The sequence below is a fragment of the Ciconia boyciana genome, chromosome 8, assembly GCF_034638445.1.
Source record: "Ciconia boyciana chromosome 8, ASM3463844v1, whole genome shotgun sequence".
In the NCBI taxonomy this organism is placed as follows: domain Eukaryota; kingdom Metazoa; phylum Chordata; class Aves; order Ciconiiformes; family Ciconiidae; genus Ciconia; species Ciconia boyciana.
This window is the reverse complement of record NC_132941.1, coordinates 8530626-8547728: the sequence shown is the minus strand read 5'-3', so window position 1 is coordinate 8547728 and position 17103 is coordinate 8530626. Positions and strand designations below refer to the sequence as shown.

At 43.4% G+C, this 17103-nt stretch overlaps 1 protein-coding gene across 1 annotated transcript in view; it reads right to left on the bottom strand.

Annotated features, from left to right (window-relative positions):
* Positions 1-11205: 11205 nt before the first annotated feature.
* The window catches only part of AGBL1 (AGBL carboxypeptidase 1), a 274909-nt gene continuing 269011 nt past the window's right edge, over positions 11206-17103 (bottom strand). Inside the window, exon 21 of the mRNA XM_072870404.1 lies at positions 11206-11627. Coding sequence (XP_072726505.1) covers positions 11321-11627 — 307 coding nt within the window. The 3' untranslated portion in view covers positions 11206-11320. The remainder of the gene's footprint in view (positions 11628-17103) is intronic.

The following is a 17103-nucleotide window of genomic DNA, read 5'->3' as shown; positions in this document are numbered from 1 at the left end:
AGTGACTCAGATGCATAGATATACACATATTTGTGTGTGACGACAAGGCTAGAGAGGGTAAGTGTGACCTTCTCAAAAGCCTAAGAAAGATGCTTCTCTGTAATCCCTCCCCTTCATGCAGTGAAGAAGTCCTTGGCTCCACTGCTGAGGCAGGACCAAATGCCCACCTGCAGCCAGTGGGGCAGGTGGTCTTCACAAGAAGGTTGGGTGGAGGACAAACCAAGGCTTTTGCTGGGATACGGGTGTAGGGGTCTTTGTTCCCCAGCACATCTTTGCGAAGGAAGGGGGGGAAATGGAAGAAGGGAGAGGAATTTGAGCAACACAAAACCTGAGTGAGGAAGAGCAGAATAAGGCTGAGTGTGTCACAGGATGAAGAAACTGTCCTCAGGAAACAGCATGTAATTGTTTCAATTAGTGTAAGAGATGAGACAGTGAAAAAAGGAAAAGGGTTTACAAAGGCAAAGCCTCAATTAAGAAAAAAACAACAGAGAAAGATATAATAATTTATGAAACTGACTTATTTACATAAAAGGAAGACAAAAGATAGTGTATTTATTTGTAGTCAGAAGCTGAAATTTTTCATAAGTTTTTTAAGGTAGTGCCACATGCAGCCACAAGCAGCAATAGCCCATGATTCTGTGAAATTTCCATAATGGCACAAAAAAATGAAGGCCAGAAGCAATCACACTTGGATTAAACTTCTCAGCCTACCAAGGCCTGTGTTTAGGGAGCAAGGCAATGAGGAGACATCATGCTTGGGTGAAGAGCCATAACCTGGAGGAAAAAAGTATTTAAGCAGCCCTTCCAAAAAGAGGTATATTCCTGCAGGTGGTAAGATGTAGAAAACAGCTTGAAAAAGAAGAAATCAAATTTTTAATACACATTAAAAACTGTTAGCCTATTTTACTTAAAAACATCCAAGACAGTATGCCACTCAAAAACTCTAATGCAGAACAACAGGGGATATTTCACATGTATTATCTACACAGGTTGTTCAGGGCTTTCAAAGGCATGTAGTGATTTTTGATAACACCTGCAGCATTACTACAGTGTGGGCACTTTCCATAAAAAACCCTCTTGGATTGTTGCAATTGTAGGTAGTTAGGAAAAGCCAGCTCTGTGCAAACATCCCTTCTTCCTGAAAAATTTTAGGTCTCTCTGAGAATAAAGGGCCAATCTAATACTGCATGAAGTCAGAGAAAAATGAGCACTTTATTCTCCCCACGATTATACTGAGGGAAGCAGAACTTCTAGCTTCAAACAGAATATTCTCTTGCACCCCAAATCCCATTTCGGCTAAACTCCCTATTAAGCTTGCTAAGTGTCTCTTGGTCCTCATGCCAGCATTGGGCCTGATAATCCTAATAGTGCTCTACATGTAGTCGCACAAAGAGGAGTGTATTCTGGACTTGCTAGCTGGTGAAAATATCTAGGCATTGGGCAAAGCGTGCTAGCATACAAGCCACATGGGATTTGCTCTATGTGGTCAATCTTGTTTCATTTAATTTATAATCTTTCAATAGTGACAAAACTTGATGAAGGAATACTGTGCCTGAAAACTCTGCTTGCCAGTTTTGACAACTGTCCTCTTGTTGCAAACTTGGTTTCTCTGGCATCCTCAGACTACCAGGGCTACAACACCACTACCCCAAGGCTTGATACTTCCGACAAGGTGGCACGGTAGCTGTGCAATGCTGCAAAGGACAACAGGCTTTTTCCGGATCCCTGTAGGTGTTTAACCAAACAGCAGTGCCTCTGAGCCATTTAAGGTCTGCTCACAGCTAGCTACACTGGGAAGAATTCAGTGACCTTCAGGATATTAATAGATCCAAAGACCCTTTGTTCCTGGGGAGCGGGCAGGGGACACTTCACCATTTATGCCCTGCAATTACTTTCCCACCCAACAGAAAAGACTTTGTTGGCCGGCGTCTGCAACAGTTACTGGGGCATGAGCGGTGTCATTTCTAACAGGGCCAGACAGGAGCAAGCATCCTGGTGTGCCACTGTCTCAGTCTCTGTCTCGTCCCTCTGCGATGCTCAGCCTGCCGAGCGCTTCCCATCAATGGCGTGGAGTTGCCAAGCAACATTTGTCGTGTCCCTCGGTGGGCCGCCGCTTACCGCTCTGTGGCAGCTCAGACTTTGAAGACAATGGTTTGTTGTGAACAGTGAAATAACTTTCCCTCTCTCTTTCCATCTCCTCTCTTCCTACTTGATGAGGTGAAAAATGAATCATTCTGAATATGACAGATCAAATCCTGCATTCGGTTGCTCTGGGGTAAATCTTGTTGAAAATTGTCTTTGGGGAATAAATTCACTACTAGATGCCAAGGACTGGAGCTGCATACCCGGCACACATATCCAGAATACAGCTAATGTTCCTGCATCATACACATTAGAAAAAGCAGCTAGAACTGATCAAATCATAGATAAAATTATTGGCAAATAATTTATTCAGACATAGTCACGAAGGAATTAATCTTATTCATTATTCTCAAACGTGACTCAAACAATTCCTGGAAATAACACAGCTAAAGCCTCTTGCTCTGAGCTGCAAACCCTAAGATTTAAATTCTTATTTAATTCCACAGCTCTTTCCCTCTTGTTATTATGTTCAACAGTGTGCTGCTGCTGTTCGTGTGCCAATGATACAAGGTTATAAGGCTTAGACAGTTCAAAATGTTCTCTCCGCATCAGTAAAGCTAAAAAGTACAAAGCAGCTCTTACAACTGAGAGCAGTCAGGCCATCTGGCATAGTGGCTTCAGTGTGCGCTCCCTGCTCCAGGGCTCTTGGCATCTACCTGGGTGCCAGCCGCCAGTGACAGCGTGTGCTCTGATCCCGGTTTCATCTGGGATGTAGCCCCTCAGGTCACTGGTATTTAGTGTGCTCGGCTCTGGAGGAGTGAGACTGGCAGAGCAGAGGATGGGGTAACAGAGCTGGATGGGGGGAGCTCTGAAGCAGAGCCCTACGCAGGAGAGGCTGGAGGTGAGGGTGGCAGGTGTGTTGACATAAATAGAGGTGTGTGGACAGGGAACTGAGTTTCCACAAAAAGATTTTGGATTTTCTGAAAAAAATAAATGGATTTTCCATGGTATTGTCCCAGTTATTTAAGCAAAATAATGCCCTGCAAGTGTGACTGTGGGATACCTTTTTGGGGTGGGTTTAAAGCTAGGGGTCCTGTATGAGCTGGTTGTTTAGCCCCACTCAGAAGTTAATGAGGCAAGGAAATATCTCAGCAAAGGATCCTTTCCACATATCTTAGGAGGGGATGTAGACCCTCTGGAGGTGTCTGCCTCTCTACATTTACTGTGTATAGAATCATTTAGACTAGATGCCTAACTGCTAGAAGGCTAACGTTCGTGGAGATGAAACCTGACCTTCAGGAGTAATTTCTCAGCTAGTGTGCACCTACCTTACAATGATTTCATAGAAACTATATTTCTTTAGTTCCTTACAAAGATGTAATATCAGAAAGTACTGAAAGCTCTCCTAAAGCAAAGACATATGTTACTTCTGCCTTACCCTCTAAGCCAATTAGCCAATAAAAGAAGGAAATTAGATCAGCTTGACGAATCCACGTTGATTGTCTTTTACCACCTTCTTATCCTATAGCTGCTAATGAACTGTTTATTTCATAATTTGTTGAGGTTTCTCTGGAGTCACTCAGCTTAGCTGTCTGACTTAAATTTCAGGGCTCTTCCTTTTTCCATCTTCACAAGCAAATAATCTATTTGCCCTTCTCTAGTCTGCAGAACCCTCTCAATATAGGAGAAGCTCTTGAAGTCCATTCCTAACTGTTCACAAACTGCTTGCCTTGGACAACCTGCAGGGGAAGTCCCTCAGGTCCAACAGTTTGAACTCACTTACTCCATGTAAGGATTCTTTAATTTACACCCCTTTGTTCTGGCCTATTCCCATCCCCAAATCAGTATGACTTCTGTTATATATATCTAGTAGCAACTGTTTTGGTGATAAGTGGAGTTAAAAAGGCAATGACGATTCCAACTCTCTGCATGTGCTCTCCTTCTGTAGTACGTAGTGCACACTTTCACTCCTAGCGTATTTATAGGATTTCTTTTTCTTCCCTTGTGTGTTCCTAGCCACCTCTAGCTCATTCTATGCCAGGACCTTTCTGATTTCATCCACACATGCTTTAGTATCATTCTGTTCTCATTCCTAGTCATCTGCTGCTGCTTCAACTTTTTTAAACAATTTCTCATTTCAAGGCATTAATGAGGTCCTCACACACCTTTAGTGTTTCACTTTTCTTCTGTTCTTCTCCCTGCCTTAGGAGATCTTGTCATTGTACCTCTGCTCTAATCTCTAAGTCAGTGCTTGCAGGCCTGTATTCCTCTTTCCTTGACGCAGCCTACCAATTCCCTCATGTTTCACAGCCAATTAATCCTTCCTCTGCTTTTCCTACTTTCTGTTTTCCATGTGTCTGGGAAGGTGATTAACTCATAGCTTGGTATATGTACTAAGGCTTTATATTCTTCCTGTTTAGCCCTTATACTCCTAGCACTTGGGCAGAGACATTTCAGATGTTTACCAGACTGCTCCATTGTTCTCCCAAGTGTCTCATTTTCACCTCTATTAAATTTCCCATTTTCCCAACTCACTAACCAGCATGCTGCCTGGTTCTTGGAAGACCACAGCACTGTCAAAAAATCCAAAGCCTTTTTATCGACGCTGCCCGTGCTTTCACCTCGAGGATTTGGCTGGCCCACCCATGCGACCTTCCACAGAGACCAAAGGAAACACAACTGCCCCTGGAAAGAAGTTAGCAATGATCACAGTGATGGGCAGTATTTTTATTTCAGCGATGGCAGATATACAATGGAAGCAGCAATTAATCCCTCCTATTTGCCTTCTCTAAGGATATCAAACTGTGTTGTAAATACTGGTGATTTAAGCCTCATTGTGACCCCTTTCACTGAAAATAAATAATAACCCCACTTCATAGATGGGGAAACAAGCACAGAAAAGCTAAATAACTTTTTATGGAAATGCTGAGGCAAAGGCAGGAAACCCTTGCAGGTCTGTGCATGAGCTGCCAGAGCATACACTTGAAACCATTCAGGAAAACCCTTCAGTCAGGTGTTTAGGAGCAAGGGGGCAAGAAACAGGGTTGTGATTGCAATCACATCAGGAGCTGAGGAGCCAGCATTCAGTGGCCAGAGCTCTGTTAGCCAAAGGCTACAGTAGTTTACTGGGACTGGAGTTATTGCCAGGGCATCCAGTGGATGATTGCTTTTGGTGGTAGATTTGTCTTCTCCTCTTGCTGGTCCCTGCACGAGCTACAAGCAGCTTAAAGGCAAAAAAAGCCCCTGATGCCAAAATAGCTGCCTCACCATCTTGCTGGAGATCTTGCTAGACTCAGAGCAGGGCACTTCTTTTTGCCTTCTCCTTTCTCTCGCTCTCTCCTGTTCACCTCCTTCATTTCTCTCCCTTCCACTTTTTAAAAGTGAAATAAAAGAAGCAGAGCAAAGAAAAGATGAGGAAAGTAGCCTCAAACTGCTGCATCGACAAAAATATGCCATGGATCTTCCTCAGAACCTGTCTGAGGATGTCAGTCCCTGGAGAGGAAACCTAAGGCCAGAAATGATACAGGCTTAACCATCATGAAAAGCACTCACAAAACACAGCGCTGAACACACAATGCAGCGCTGAGGATACAGACTTGGCTGCCTTTTATGGAGTGGGGAATACAGTGGCAGATTTATTCTACAGTAGAGAGGGTTGTTTCTTGATAGCGTTAATACTAACACATTATCTGGGGACGGAAGAGGATGCACAAATAGGAACAATTCTCCCATTTCTCTGCCTGTGTCTCCCCCAAGTGCCCCCTACTCCTATTCCCATCTGCTCTCTTCATCCCTCTCCCTGCACTGAGTCCCCTCCTTCCTCTCCTCTGATTTATTTCTTCTTTCTTTAGCCTTCTCCTTCATCTTTTCCCAATGCAATTACGTGTACAGAGTTTTTAGTTCTCCAAGCGTTTGCATATTATCTCCAGCTGGAGCCTTGTGTCCAGACCTGTGCCTGGAAAACCATACAAGAGTTTTCAAACACAGGGTTAAATCCTGATCTCCCTAAAACAGGTGTAAAAATTTCCACGCTGTGAGGACCAGGCCATGGGACAGGATAGGCTGATAACAACCTGCAAGGAGAGACTTTTAAAATTATCCAGCACAGCTCAAAGAAGAACCGCCTAACAAACCATCACCATCACCGCACATCATTGAAGTGGAAAGTAGTGATGGCAACTACCACCACACTCCTGCACAGAATAATTCCAGCTGCCTTCTCAACTGGCAACAGCTGAAATCAGTATAGAGCAAACACCTGGGTAGTTTTACTTCCCTCTTTTTTCCCCTCCTTTCCCCAAAACACACATCTACTTTCACTCACACCTTACTGTATTTGCTGTGAGGAATCAAAGCCTTATTTATACCTCACATCAGAACTGAGGCTGGGAGATGAGGATGAACAACTTGGTGAAGAGCACATAAGAGATCTGTGGCAGAGCAAGAAATACAATCTGAGTGTCCTGAATTGGCTGCCAAACAGTTGCCCACTCGTGCTTTGTGTCTCACAAAGTGACGGACAGGGGCAGTGGATCTTGTCCAAGGACAGATAAGAGAGGAGATAGAGCTATCACCTGCATCTCTGCTTTTTGGCAGGAGGAGAAAAGCAGCAGAGGAGAGGGGCTGCTGTCTTTTCCCCTCCTTAATCTGCTTCCTGCTTGCTTCAAAAACAACCCAGTGCACGGTTGTTTATTATTATTATTATTATCACTGTTATATTCCAGAGTGCTGTAAAACCAGGGGACAGAGCGCTCTGACAGCCTCATAACAAACAGCAGATAAAACTAATTAGATTTCGTTCTTCCTTTAGTTTGCTGACTTGATTATTTTTATTTTTATTGTTTAATTATTTATTTTTAGCCCAGAGGTTTACACACACATGTATTTCACTAGAGGCTTCCAAGGCATCCTTAGGATCATCTCTGATAGGAAGGGGCTATTGCGGCCAGGCAGGCCTGAGAGCCGGCAAGAGTCTGAGACAGAGGGTGCAGTGTGAGTGCTGCTCAGCGCTGCATCTCCTACCCATGTCATGTAAGCTATGGGGGGAGGAAGGAGAGCAGAGCTATTCACAGCTGCTAAGAGAGTCAGTGAGACAAAAGGCATCAGTAAAAAAAGTTAATGTGCCTGGCAGGAGCCCAAAACTGCTTTAGCAGTGGGGACTATGCGAGTGCCTTTAGGACACCGTCTCTTCTGGCCATTATAGAAATATTTGGCTTGCATCTCAACCTGACAGCCTTGCTGACTCTTGAGGAATGGCAACGGTGGGGAGCAGGGCGACTTCCCTCTCCTCCCTCCCTTTTTCCATCGGCTGTTTCCAAATTCTTTGGGATTAGCTAGCGACAGCAAGAAAAGGCACTGGCCTCACTGCTCAGCACTTAGCAGGCTGAAGTGAGGTGACGTGCCTTAGCACAGGGGACAGCGGCTCCATTCACTGGGGAAATACCAAACCAGAATTACAAGTGTGCAAGAATAAACAAGGCTGGAGTTAATCTAAAGTTGTTTTACACTCTGTTTTATTAAAGTCAATGCACTTCCGTTCCTCTGTGCTCAGCCTAGTTCTGCTTAATTACCATGACTCAGGGAGAATTTTAATAGCATGGAGAGAGCAGTGCACAATGGAGGCCTTCTCCTGACCTCTAGAGGTCTGTCAAAAGAAGAAGAGCATCTGTTCCCCATAGAAGTTCCTGGAAGAAATGAGGCAGCCCACAAAACTGCTTCTGCTGGAGGTTTCCAGGTGCTATTCCCGACTGATTGATCACCCAGCCCTCTTGCTGTAGTTCCTCTGCTCCCACCGTCTCAGCAGCAGGCTGAGCACCCTTGGGCTGGGGGCTTCGCCTGGTCATTGCCTTCTGCAGCATCCTCACCACTTGCTGACAAGTTGTTTGGCACAAACATGGGAAGCTGCCAGGGAGAAGACTTGGCCAGGCTTTTCATATTGCACAGCAGCATTTATGCAGGTGTGGCTGATGTGCATGGACACTGCTCCCAGCTCAGCTGCTGCGCTTGGATCCCAGACACTGAAAACACACTGAGGGCCTTAGCCATCCCTCTACCTCCTGCAGCTCCTAGCACAAGGATCTATGAAACAGTGGTACTGCTCATATACATTTGTCTCCAACAATGTATGGAAGCTACATCTCCACTTTTATTATATTAGGACAGCTCTTCTGCAGTCTATTGATTCAATGAATCACAACTAGGGCAGAGTTTTCCCACTGAACTGAATTCTCCCTAGCTTAGGAAATTCAGATGAAACAGCTAGAAGGCTGAGACTGGCCTATAGTATTTATAGCCAAAATATTGGTGTCATTAAGAAAAATGCTGATTTAAGAAGATTTCTTTTTTCCTTTGCAATAAGGTGTACCATTGGCAAGCCTTGGTAAGCATCGTTCCGTTATTGTTGTGGCAGGGTGTTGGTACAGAATGCAGCATGGGAGAGAAAAGCAGCTCTGGATGTATACATGCACATCTGCAGACACATATATGTGCAATGGTATTTTTTGCCCTGTGTCCTGGGGATGTGCTGAATGCTGAAGATCTTACACCATGGCCTATGTATGCTGCAGTCTTGACCTAGCACAGTTTTTTGTCATGCATGTGAATGTTGGATTTTGAAGTTAACTATGCATATATATCGTTTTTTATTAATAAGCTTTGAAGCAATGTTATACAAACTATTATAACGGGAACACCTGTTTTACCTCTTTTGTGTCCATTCCTGTGAGCCAGCCTTTTATGAAAATTCAGTATTGTGTGCAACAAGCTGCACGCTAAAGCAAGTAGAACAGGACATCTGTACAGAGAACACACACCATACCTGATGAATTAGTTTGGTCTAAGAAGCTCAGCTTCTAAGAACCTGAGCTGCCTGTCTTTTGAGCAGCATCATAAAGAGCGAGCTAGAGACACAGATAACTCTTATATGCTGGTGAAGACTTTAAAACACCTGGATACTGAAAACCCAGCAGGACAGGAAGAAGCTATTTCTCCAAAGAGCAAGCTCCTGCTGGAAAATATGTCTAGGCACTCTGGGGAAAGGTGTTCAAGAAATGCATCAGAGAAAACCTTATTCTGCACCAGGAATTCTCTCCACAAACAGCATAAAGATGAGAGGATGACACGGTGCTTTTAGTCATGCATCAATATTAATAATAATAATCACTGCTAATGGAGGCCTTATAGGCTTCAATGCTATAACACACTATACATTCATCCTTCTCCTTGAGCCTCATAAAGTAGTGACAGAGTTGGGAGCCTCTTGCATCGTGCAGTTAGTTCCATTTGGGTTCAGGGCAATTCCCCATTTGCAGCAGCAGAGTCCAAGACACGTGAGAAGTTCAGGCAATATGAGGTGTGAGATGTGGTGATGCGGGCTTCACACTTTAGGGATGTCAGGCACATGCGTGGGTTCTCAGTCTGTGTTGGATTCTCAGGAATCAGGATCTGTGTTTGCAGGCAACTTTAGAAGAAATCTGATTTTTTTCCATTTGGGGATCAAAGGAGAAGCTGTTCTGACTGCATTATGGGAGTCACTGGTAGAACATGTCCTATATATAACCTGCCAGTAATGTCTTCTGTTATATTACTGTGTGGCACAATGGGGTCCTGTTCCATGAACTAGGTTTCCTCAGTGGTACCATAATAAAACTAACAAAGAATAATCAGTCACAGGGCTGATGCTTGGGCTAAATTCAATCTTGGATATTGCCACCATCGCTAATCTATTGACAGAATATTGGGGGACTCCTGGCTATGTCAAGAGAACATGTTTTTCTCCTTAAAATGCCCCAAATCCCTCTCACTCCCAATAGCTTTCAATAGGAGCTCTAGTTCCCTAGGATGAACTGTTGTACCTGTACTCTCTTAGCTAGAAGGATGTCTCACAGAGAAAATATAATTTCACAGCATCTGTGAAACAAATTCTACACTTGGGCCCATCAGTTCAAGCACGAAGTGACTCAACTGAGATTACGCTGGACTACTTCATTCCAGTGCAGCAAAGAGGTGAAATTAGCCCAGGTTTCCAGAGGACCGCTCTGTACAGTCACTGGTGCCTTCCTTACTATGGCACATTGGACTTCCTACACTGTTGCTGAGATATGACCAGCTCAGAAGCATACACAGCCTGACCCAACCTGTTGAGAACACTGTAAAAATTCTGATCAGACAGAAATCAGATACATGCTTGTCCTGGTTTCGGCTGGGATAGAGTTAATTTTCTTCCTAGCAGCTGGTATAGTGCTGTGGTTTGGATTTTAGTATAAGAATAATATTGATAACATGCTGATGTTTTGGTTGTTGCTAAGTGATGTTTACACTGGTCAAGGACTTCACAGCTTCCCATGCTCTGCCAGGCGCACAAGAAGCTGGGAGGGGGCACAGCCAGGAGAGTTGATCTAAACTGACCAAAGGGCTATTCTATACCATATGACGTCATGCTCAGTATAGAAACTGGCGGGAGTTGGCTGGGGGTAGTGGTCACTGCTCGGGGACTGGCAGGTCGTCGGTCAGTGGGTGGTGACCAGTTGTATCACTTCCCCCCCCCGCCCCGCGTTTTGTTCCTCTCTCACTCTCTTGTTTTCCTTCTCATTACAAATTATTATTATTATTATTGTTATTATTATTGTTATTATTATTATTATTTTGCTCCAACTATTAAACTGTTCTTATCTCAACCCATGACTTTTCTTACTTTTGCTCTTCCAATTCCTCTCCCTCATCCCACTGTGGAGGGGAGGGTGCGCGAGTGGCTGTGTGGTACTTAATTGCTGACTGGCGATTTCTCTATAGCTCAAGAGAAATGAATGGCAATGAAGAGCTCTGGCCAAAGGCATCAGTAACTGTCACTCTTCCAGGCAAAGGCTGCTTCCCATAATAAGAGCCTAAAGTAGGAAAAGGAGAATCATCTCTGGTTCCTTGGTCTCAGAAGACCATTCCTCAGGTCAATCTGTATGAAGCCACATACTAGAGGGCAGCTGTGAAACTGAGGGTTATGTTTAGGAATGGATGATGTTCTCACATAGTACCATCTGGGCCAGTGGCCCCTCGCTCTGCCTTGTGTACAAAGCATAAGGAGTCATTCTCAATATATGTATGTATACAGATTACACAAACATACAGCCAACTTTCTATTCAGGACTAGAGCAACACATCTGGGAAGGAAGGATGCTAAAGCTGGCAAACAGGCAAGCATGAGCAGTAACCCATTTGCTTACTGCTCTGCAAGTCAAAGCCTTGTTCACGCAGGGCTGCTCTCGAACCCACTGCACCCCCCAAGTGCTGTTGAACACAGAGGGAGAGCCGTACTGTTGGATGCTGGTTGGCCGGAAATGTAGACCCCCCTGAGAGCTTTGGAGCTGCATGTCTGTCCCGTGTTCAATCCCTCATCTTCTGTCTCTCCTTCAACCCATGAAAGGCACTCCTGGATCTCTTGGTCTAGCTCTGAGAAGTCCCCTTCGCCATCAGAGCAACTGTCAGCATTATAATCAATTTCTTCCACACAAGGAGGTTCATCGTCAGTCTCCAGGCTGCTGTTGCTGCAGCTTCTGCAGAAAAATCAGAAGAGAAACTGGTCGTCATCAAAGAAGGGTGTGTTCTCTTAGGCAAGTAACAGAGAAATGTGTTTCCTGGGTTCAATCCTGGCTCTGCTAATAAGGCATGAGGTGGCAGTAAGCAAGATCCTGTATGTCTTTGTGTCTGTTTCACCATCTGTAAAATGAAGAGTGATACTTCCCTACCTCACAGGAGAAATGATTATTGTTATCACTATTATTGCTATTCCTTATACAGAAACTGAGTGCTTTATATACAGACACCACCATTCTTGCCTTGAGGCACTTACAAGGTTATAGAAGCTGAAATATAGTAGAGGAGGAGGTATTCAGTTTCCAGAAGGTTGCTGGTTTAATCATCATCCACCTCACTGTAGTTCCATATTTAGTGTAAGACCTAATTAATCCAGGTGGTTGAAGTGCTTTGGCATCTTTTCCTCCTGTTCTGTGCAAGCTCAGAGCACTGCTAACAAGAGACAGCGCAAACAAAATACGGAGGTTCTTGGGTCTTTGAGCACGCTGGCTCCAAGGAGGGCAGAAATACCAGGAGTGCTTGTGTTTTGGAAGGAGCATGAAAAGGCTTTGACAGCGTGACTTCCCGAGGAAGGGCCAAATTCAGAGGCAAGTCTAAGTGGCTGAGGAGAGACTCTAAGCAAATGTCACAGCTATGTCGTCTGGCTCTGAGAAGGGTAGGTTACACCACCTTAGCCTCCTACCATTTACTTACAGGAATGGTCATAGGCTTTCTTTACATGTCCACTTTCAATACATGTTGTATTAGGTTAGCCTCATGCAATATTTATGGCAGAGTTGTAACCACTAGACTAGATGGCTCTGGGGGATAGGGTTTTTCTCCTACCTAGCTGCCTAGTTCCCATTTGGCCCTTAGCCCAGGAGGGCAGCTGGGTTATTTTTTGAGACCAGAAAGAAGCTTGTGGTTTCAATGCTGCCTGGGTCAGAGTCTGGATGAATCAGGGGGACAGATACTGTGTTTTTCACCTCCAGGTCAATGTTTTCAATCAGACTCAAAGCAGGGGAATGTATTGCTTTGGGGGACTGGGAAAGGAATAATAATCTTCTGCCACTGGGCCAGAGTTTCTAATTTGTCCCAAGTTGGGAAGAATGAATGGCTTGGCAGATGGAGCATACACAGCTTTAATGTGTGGTCTGCTCATTTACATGTCAGTACCCAGAATAATCTTCCAGCTCTCAGCTGTTTCACAGCAGTGCCAGCATCTGAGGTTTCAGAACATACCAAAGGTATAAAGTATTGCTTTTGGATGTATTGATCCCTTCTCTCTTCTGCACTCCAAAAAAGGCGTAAGATTTTCCTAGCTTTGAGACTCCAGATCTTAACCGTATACAGACTACTCTGCTAGCCGAAACAAGCAGTGTCAACCCACTTCTCCTTCTCTGGCTGATCTCTGGCTTAGTTTACTTCAAAGGCTGGGTATAAAGGATTCTCTGAAAGCTAAATAGAGCTGTACAGCTTAAAAAATAAATAAAAGAATAATTATGCACTTTTACAGTTTCTGGCTCCACTTCAGTCTGCTCAGAAATCTGGGTCAGGAAGAACTCATACTGAAATTGAGTATATGACATGAAACAAAATAAACAAACCAGGACAATCCTCCCAGCACAAACAACAGCAAGCAGTGGTCTCTACTGAGTCTGACCAGTGGGTTTGATTTCTTCCTTTTTTTTTTTTTTTTTTTTTTCATATGCAGGTATGCCATGAATTACCATGATACCAAGTACCTATGATAATGTTCAAAGCTGACTAAACTCAGGGGAACTAGATTTTTCATTTATAAGCTCTGCTCTTGTGGCTTTGTGATCAAAAAGAACCAAAGCGTATCTACTTTCAATATTGCACTTGTATGTTTGGGAGGAGCTGCTAATGCCGTTGGGACAGAGCATAGCTGCCACCCAAATCACTGATATTTTACAGACGGAACAATTCAGTTTACAACCTAGGAACTGAAGGTCAAATATTTGCATTAACAGGATAACAATTTAAAAAAAAAATATCCCTATTATTACTTAAAGCTGGGAAACCAAATAACAGAGGACCTTCTGAATTTTTTGATAACCTAAATGTTTTTAGGACTGGATTTCTGACAAAAAGGGGAAAATGACTTCTAGCACAAAAGCACTTTACTATGGAAGGGAAATCTGGAAGACAATAATCAGAGAATGAAAAAGAAAAACACAAACCTGCCATTTCCTTACATTGAAGACTGAAGGGACAGTCTTTATGAAGCAAGAATTTATGCATAAAACCTTTATAATTGACTTTAAAAGCTCTCCCTTCCAAGATGGGTGCTGTCATGTTGCCTACGTACATAGTACACAAAACACCAAGACCGTGACAAATCAATACTTAGGCAGATATATTGCAGGGAGAGGTTTCCCACCAGTGAGGATGTGCCTAGACCAAGTTTAGAGGTCAGGAAAGAAGACTTTCTTCCTAGTTTGTTCTGCCCTTTGCTCCTTTGCTGTGACAGTGAATAAGCAAGCCAATTAGCACTGACTTTAGTAGTGGTTTCTCCAATATAGACTGATACCCACTGGATCAATGCCACGACCACAAATCACATAATGAGCTACCAAACAGCAAATAGATGGTACCAACTTCGTCTTGCTGACAATGCAGGCTGTAATCACACTGGTGACTTAAAAGTTGAAAGTATTACACTACCAAACTCAACAAACCAGCTACGTCTCTCTGCTATGTGGAATCTTCCATCCCAATAATTCACTTTCTGCTGTGAGAAGATGTAAAACACATAACAAAGCAATACAAATGGGCTAGTTCAAACCAGCAGGTTAGAGGTTCATCTGAAATAGGAGAGGTAGCAGCATGTGGCACGCTGGGGAGCCAGCTAGAGTCCCACTAACGAAGCTCCCAAAGTCATTACATGCTGCTTCTCCACATCACAAAGACCAGCTCCTTTACAAGAGAATGCAAATGGTGAAACATGGTAATGAGCAGAAATGCCAACATCTAGACTATTGCATACCATTGCAGAAGGTGTGCCTTTCTTTCTTTTCCAACACAGACTTGTGGTGTTTTTTGTTAGGGGCAGGTACTTGGTATTTTTGTTTGTTTATTCTTTTAATCTGGTTTTTAAAAGCGGAAAAATAATTCCCTCCAAAAAAAACAAAGAGAAAAACCCCAGGGGACATGGAAGAGATTTACCAAAGAATGATGATATTGTCTTACAGAAGGTAAACAATGAGGAAAACCAATGACGTTATATTAGAGAACTCCAAGGCAAATATAGTCTATGAATACCACTGAATGTGAACACAGTACAGAAGAGGGGGAGGGAAGGCTGGTAATATATCTACAGCCAACAGTCCCCCAGCTATCACAATAAAACATGTACACATGTTGGTTGATCTACTAATTCAAAACCTACAGCCTCGTAGCCCTCATCTATTCCAGCTGATGGGAGCCACAACAGCAATTTGCAACTTTATGATGTGATAAATAGAATTTCTTTGTTTTGATTTTTAATTTGCATATTTATTGAGATATGACTTGATCTTAATTAGTTCTTTTGTATGTGGGTGTGTTTGTTTGTTTGCTTGGGTTTGGAAAGCAAGCAAGCTTTGGTACCTTGTAGAATGATTCTGTTTTTTTGCTGGCTTAACATCAGGAGAAGGAGAAGGGAGCCCAGTCCCTCCTTACATGTCAGCATAACTGGAGCTTTCTGGTATGACTGAAAAACACTTCTTTCAGGTGCTTCCTGCAAACCCCTCATTCTAAGTCAGCCTACCTGTTAGGTCACAGCTGGACAGAAACCTTGCAAGTCAGCTGTCCTGCTGAACTACACATAAGAAAAGACAGTCTATAGTTATGGCTGATAAACTACAGCTACATGCTGTACATGGGGATGACTGATGATCTCTCTTCCACACATAATTCTCCTTCACTTGTGCATACACTTCCAGGGCATGGAGAAAAACTGGAGATGTCCTAAGTAATTTCTTGGGATTTTTCACTCATATTTTGCTTGTGTGGCAGGTCACTCACTCTCTGTATGTTCTACTGATTGGCTCAAAATAGAATGTGTTTTATTTTTTCTGCTGGAAAGATCCGGCACTGACAACTGTCCCTCTTAGGGAATCTGTGACTATTGTTCAGCGTTGCTGCTTGACCTTCACTTGACAGGCCTCGCATTGCAGTGCGTTAGAGAAGGCAATGGAGCATTTACTTTTTTTTCCATGTTGCCCCTCTCACTCTTGTGAAATTTGCTGCAGTCTTGCCAGAGCAAAGCTAGGAAGTGAGTGGTTAAATGCTTCACGCAAAAAGGAGGAAAAAGCTAAGTCTGGGGACCACCGCTCGTCATAGACATATCAATGATGCCCTGTGAAGAATGTATGAACAAACAAGCAAACATGTCTTCATCTTCTCTCTGCAGTGAAAAATAACATCCCAGTAGCTACATAATCACCCTGTCTGTAACCCTATTTTCTCCTTTCCCTAAACCTTCTGTCCATCATCATATATCCCAATCCTTTGGAAGCTGCCCAACGCAGGGATATGGCTGTGTATAAGGAGCCAAGCACGTCTCTGATACAGTTCATAGACTAAATAAGGCAGGAAATGGCTTTCTCGAAATTTTTCAAGATATGAGACATTTCCCTGTGAGAAAACAGAAAAAAGATTTATGTCTGACCTAAACAGGCCAAGTTCTCAGCAATTACAGAATTCACCTGAAAGAAGGGTGCGCTTTTTCTCCACTCAAGCAGGGATTGGAAACCCCAGAAAGTTCCCTGACCACAGTTATCACCTGCGCGGAAGGGGAATCTCTCTTTCTTTTCCAACAAAGTTTTACCAATTGTATGAACAGTTATACACATGCTGGTAAGTAAAGTGTCCTGCAGCTTTTAAAGATATGCTGCCTTCTCTGCATATCTTTATCATACAAAGATATGCTCCCTTCTCTGCGATTGCCTTGCCTTTCTTTTTTTTGACATTAAAATTCCACCTACATCACCAAATTGAAAAGGGTGTGTGGTCCTGCACAGTTTTGCTTTTGAGGAATCCATATGTTTTATTAAAAGTATTTTACAGGAACACTGCTTCTGAAGTCTTGTATTGAATTTAAAATTAATCTTAAACAGATGCATTTGCAGTTATTCTAGAGTACAATTCTGCCTTTAATAGCTTCATAAATTAGTAATTTAGGACATAAATGACACTACTATGATGCTTTTAGGTAATTACACCTGTAAGAAATACACTACAGCAACAAGATGCCAACGAAGAAGGGCTTTAGTCTGCTTTTGGTGTCTTGATTCACTTGCTACAAGGTGTGGTGCACACCTTGTAATGACTTTCCAATTTGATCTCTGCAATTCAGGAGCTCCCCAGACAGCAGCCTGGCTTCCCCTCCTGCCTGACAAAAGCCAGACAAGGCTCTAGTTAGTCTCTGACCTTGCCAAGGGAGGGAATCAG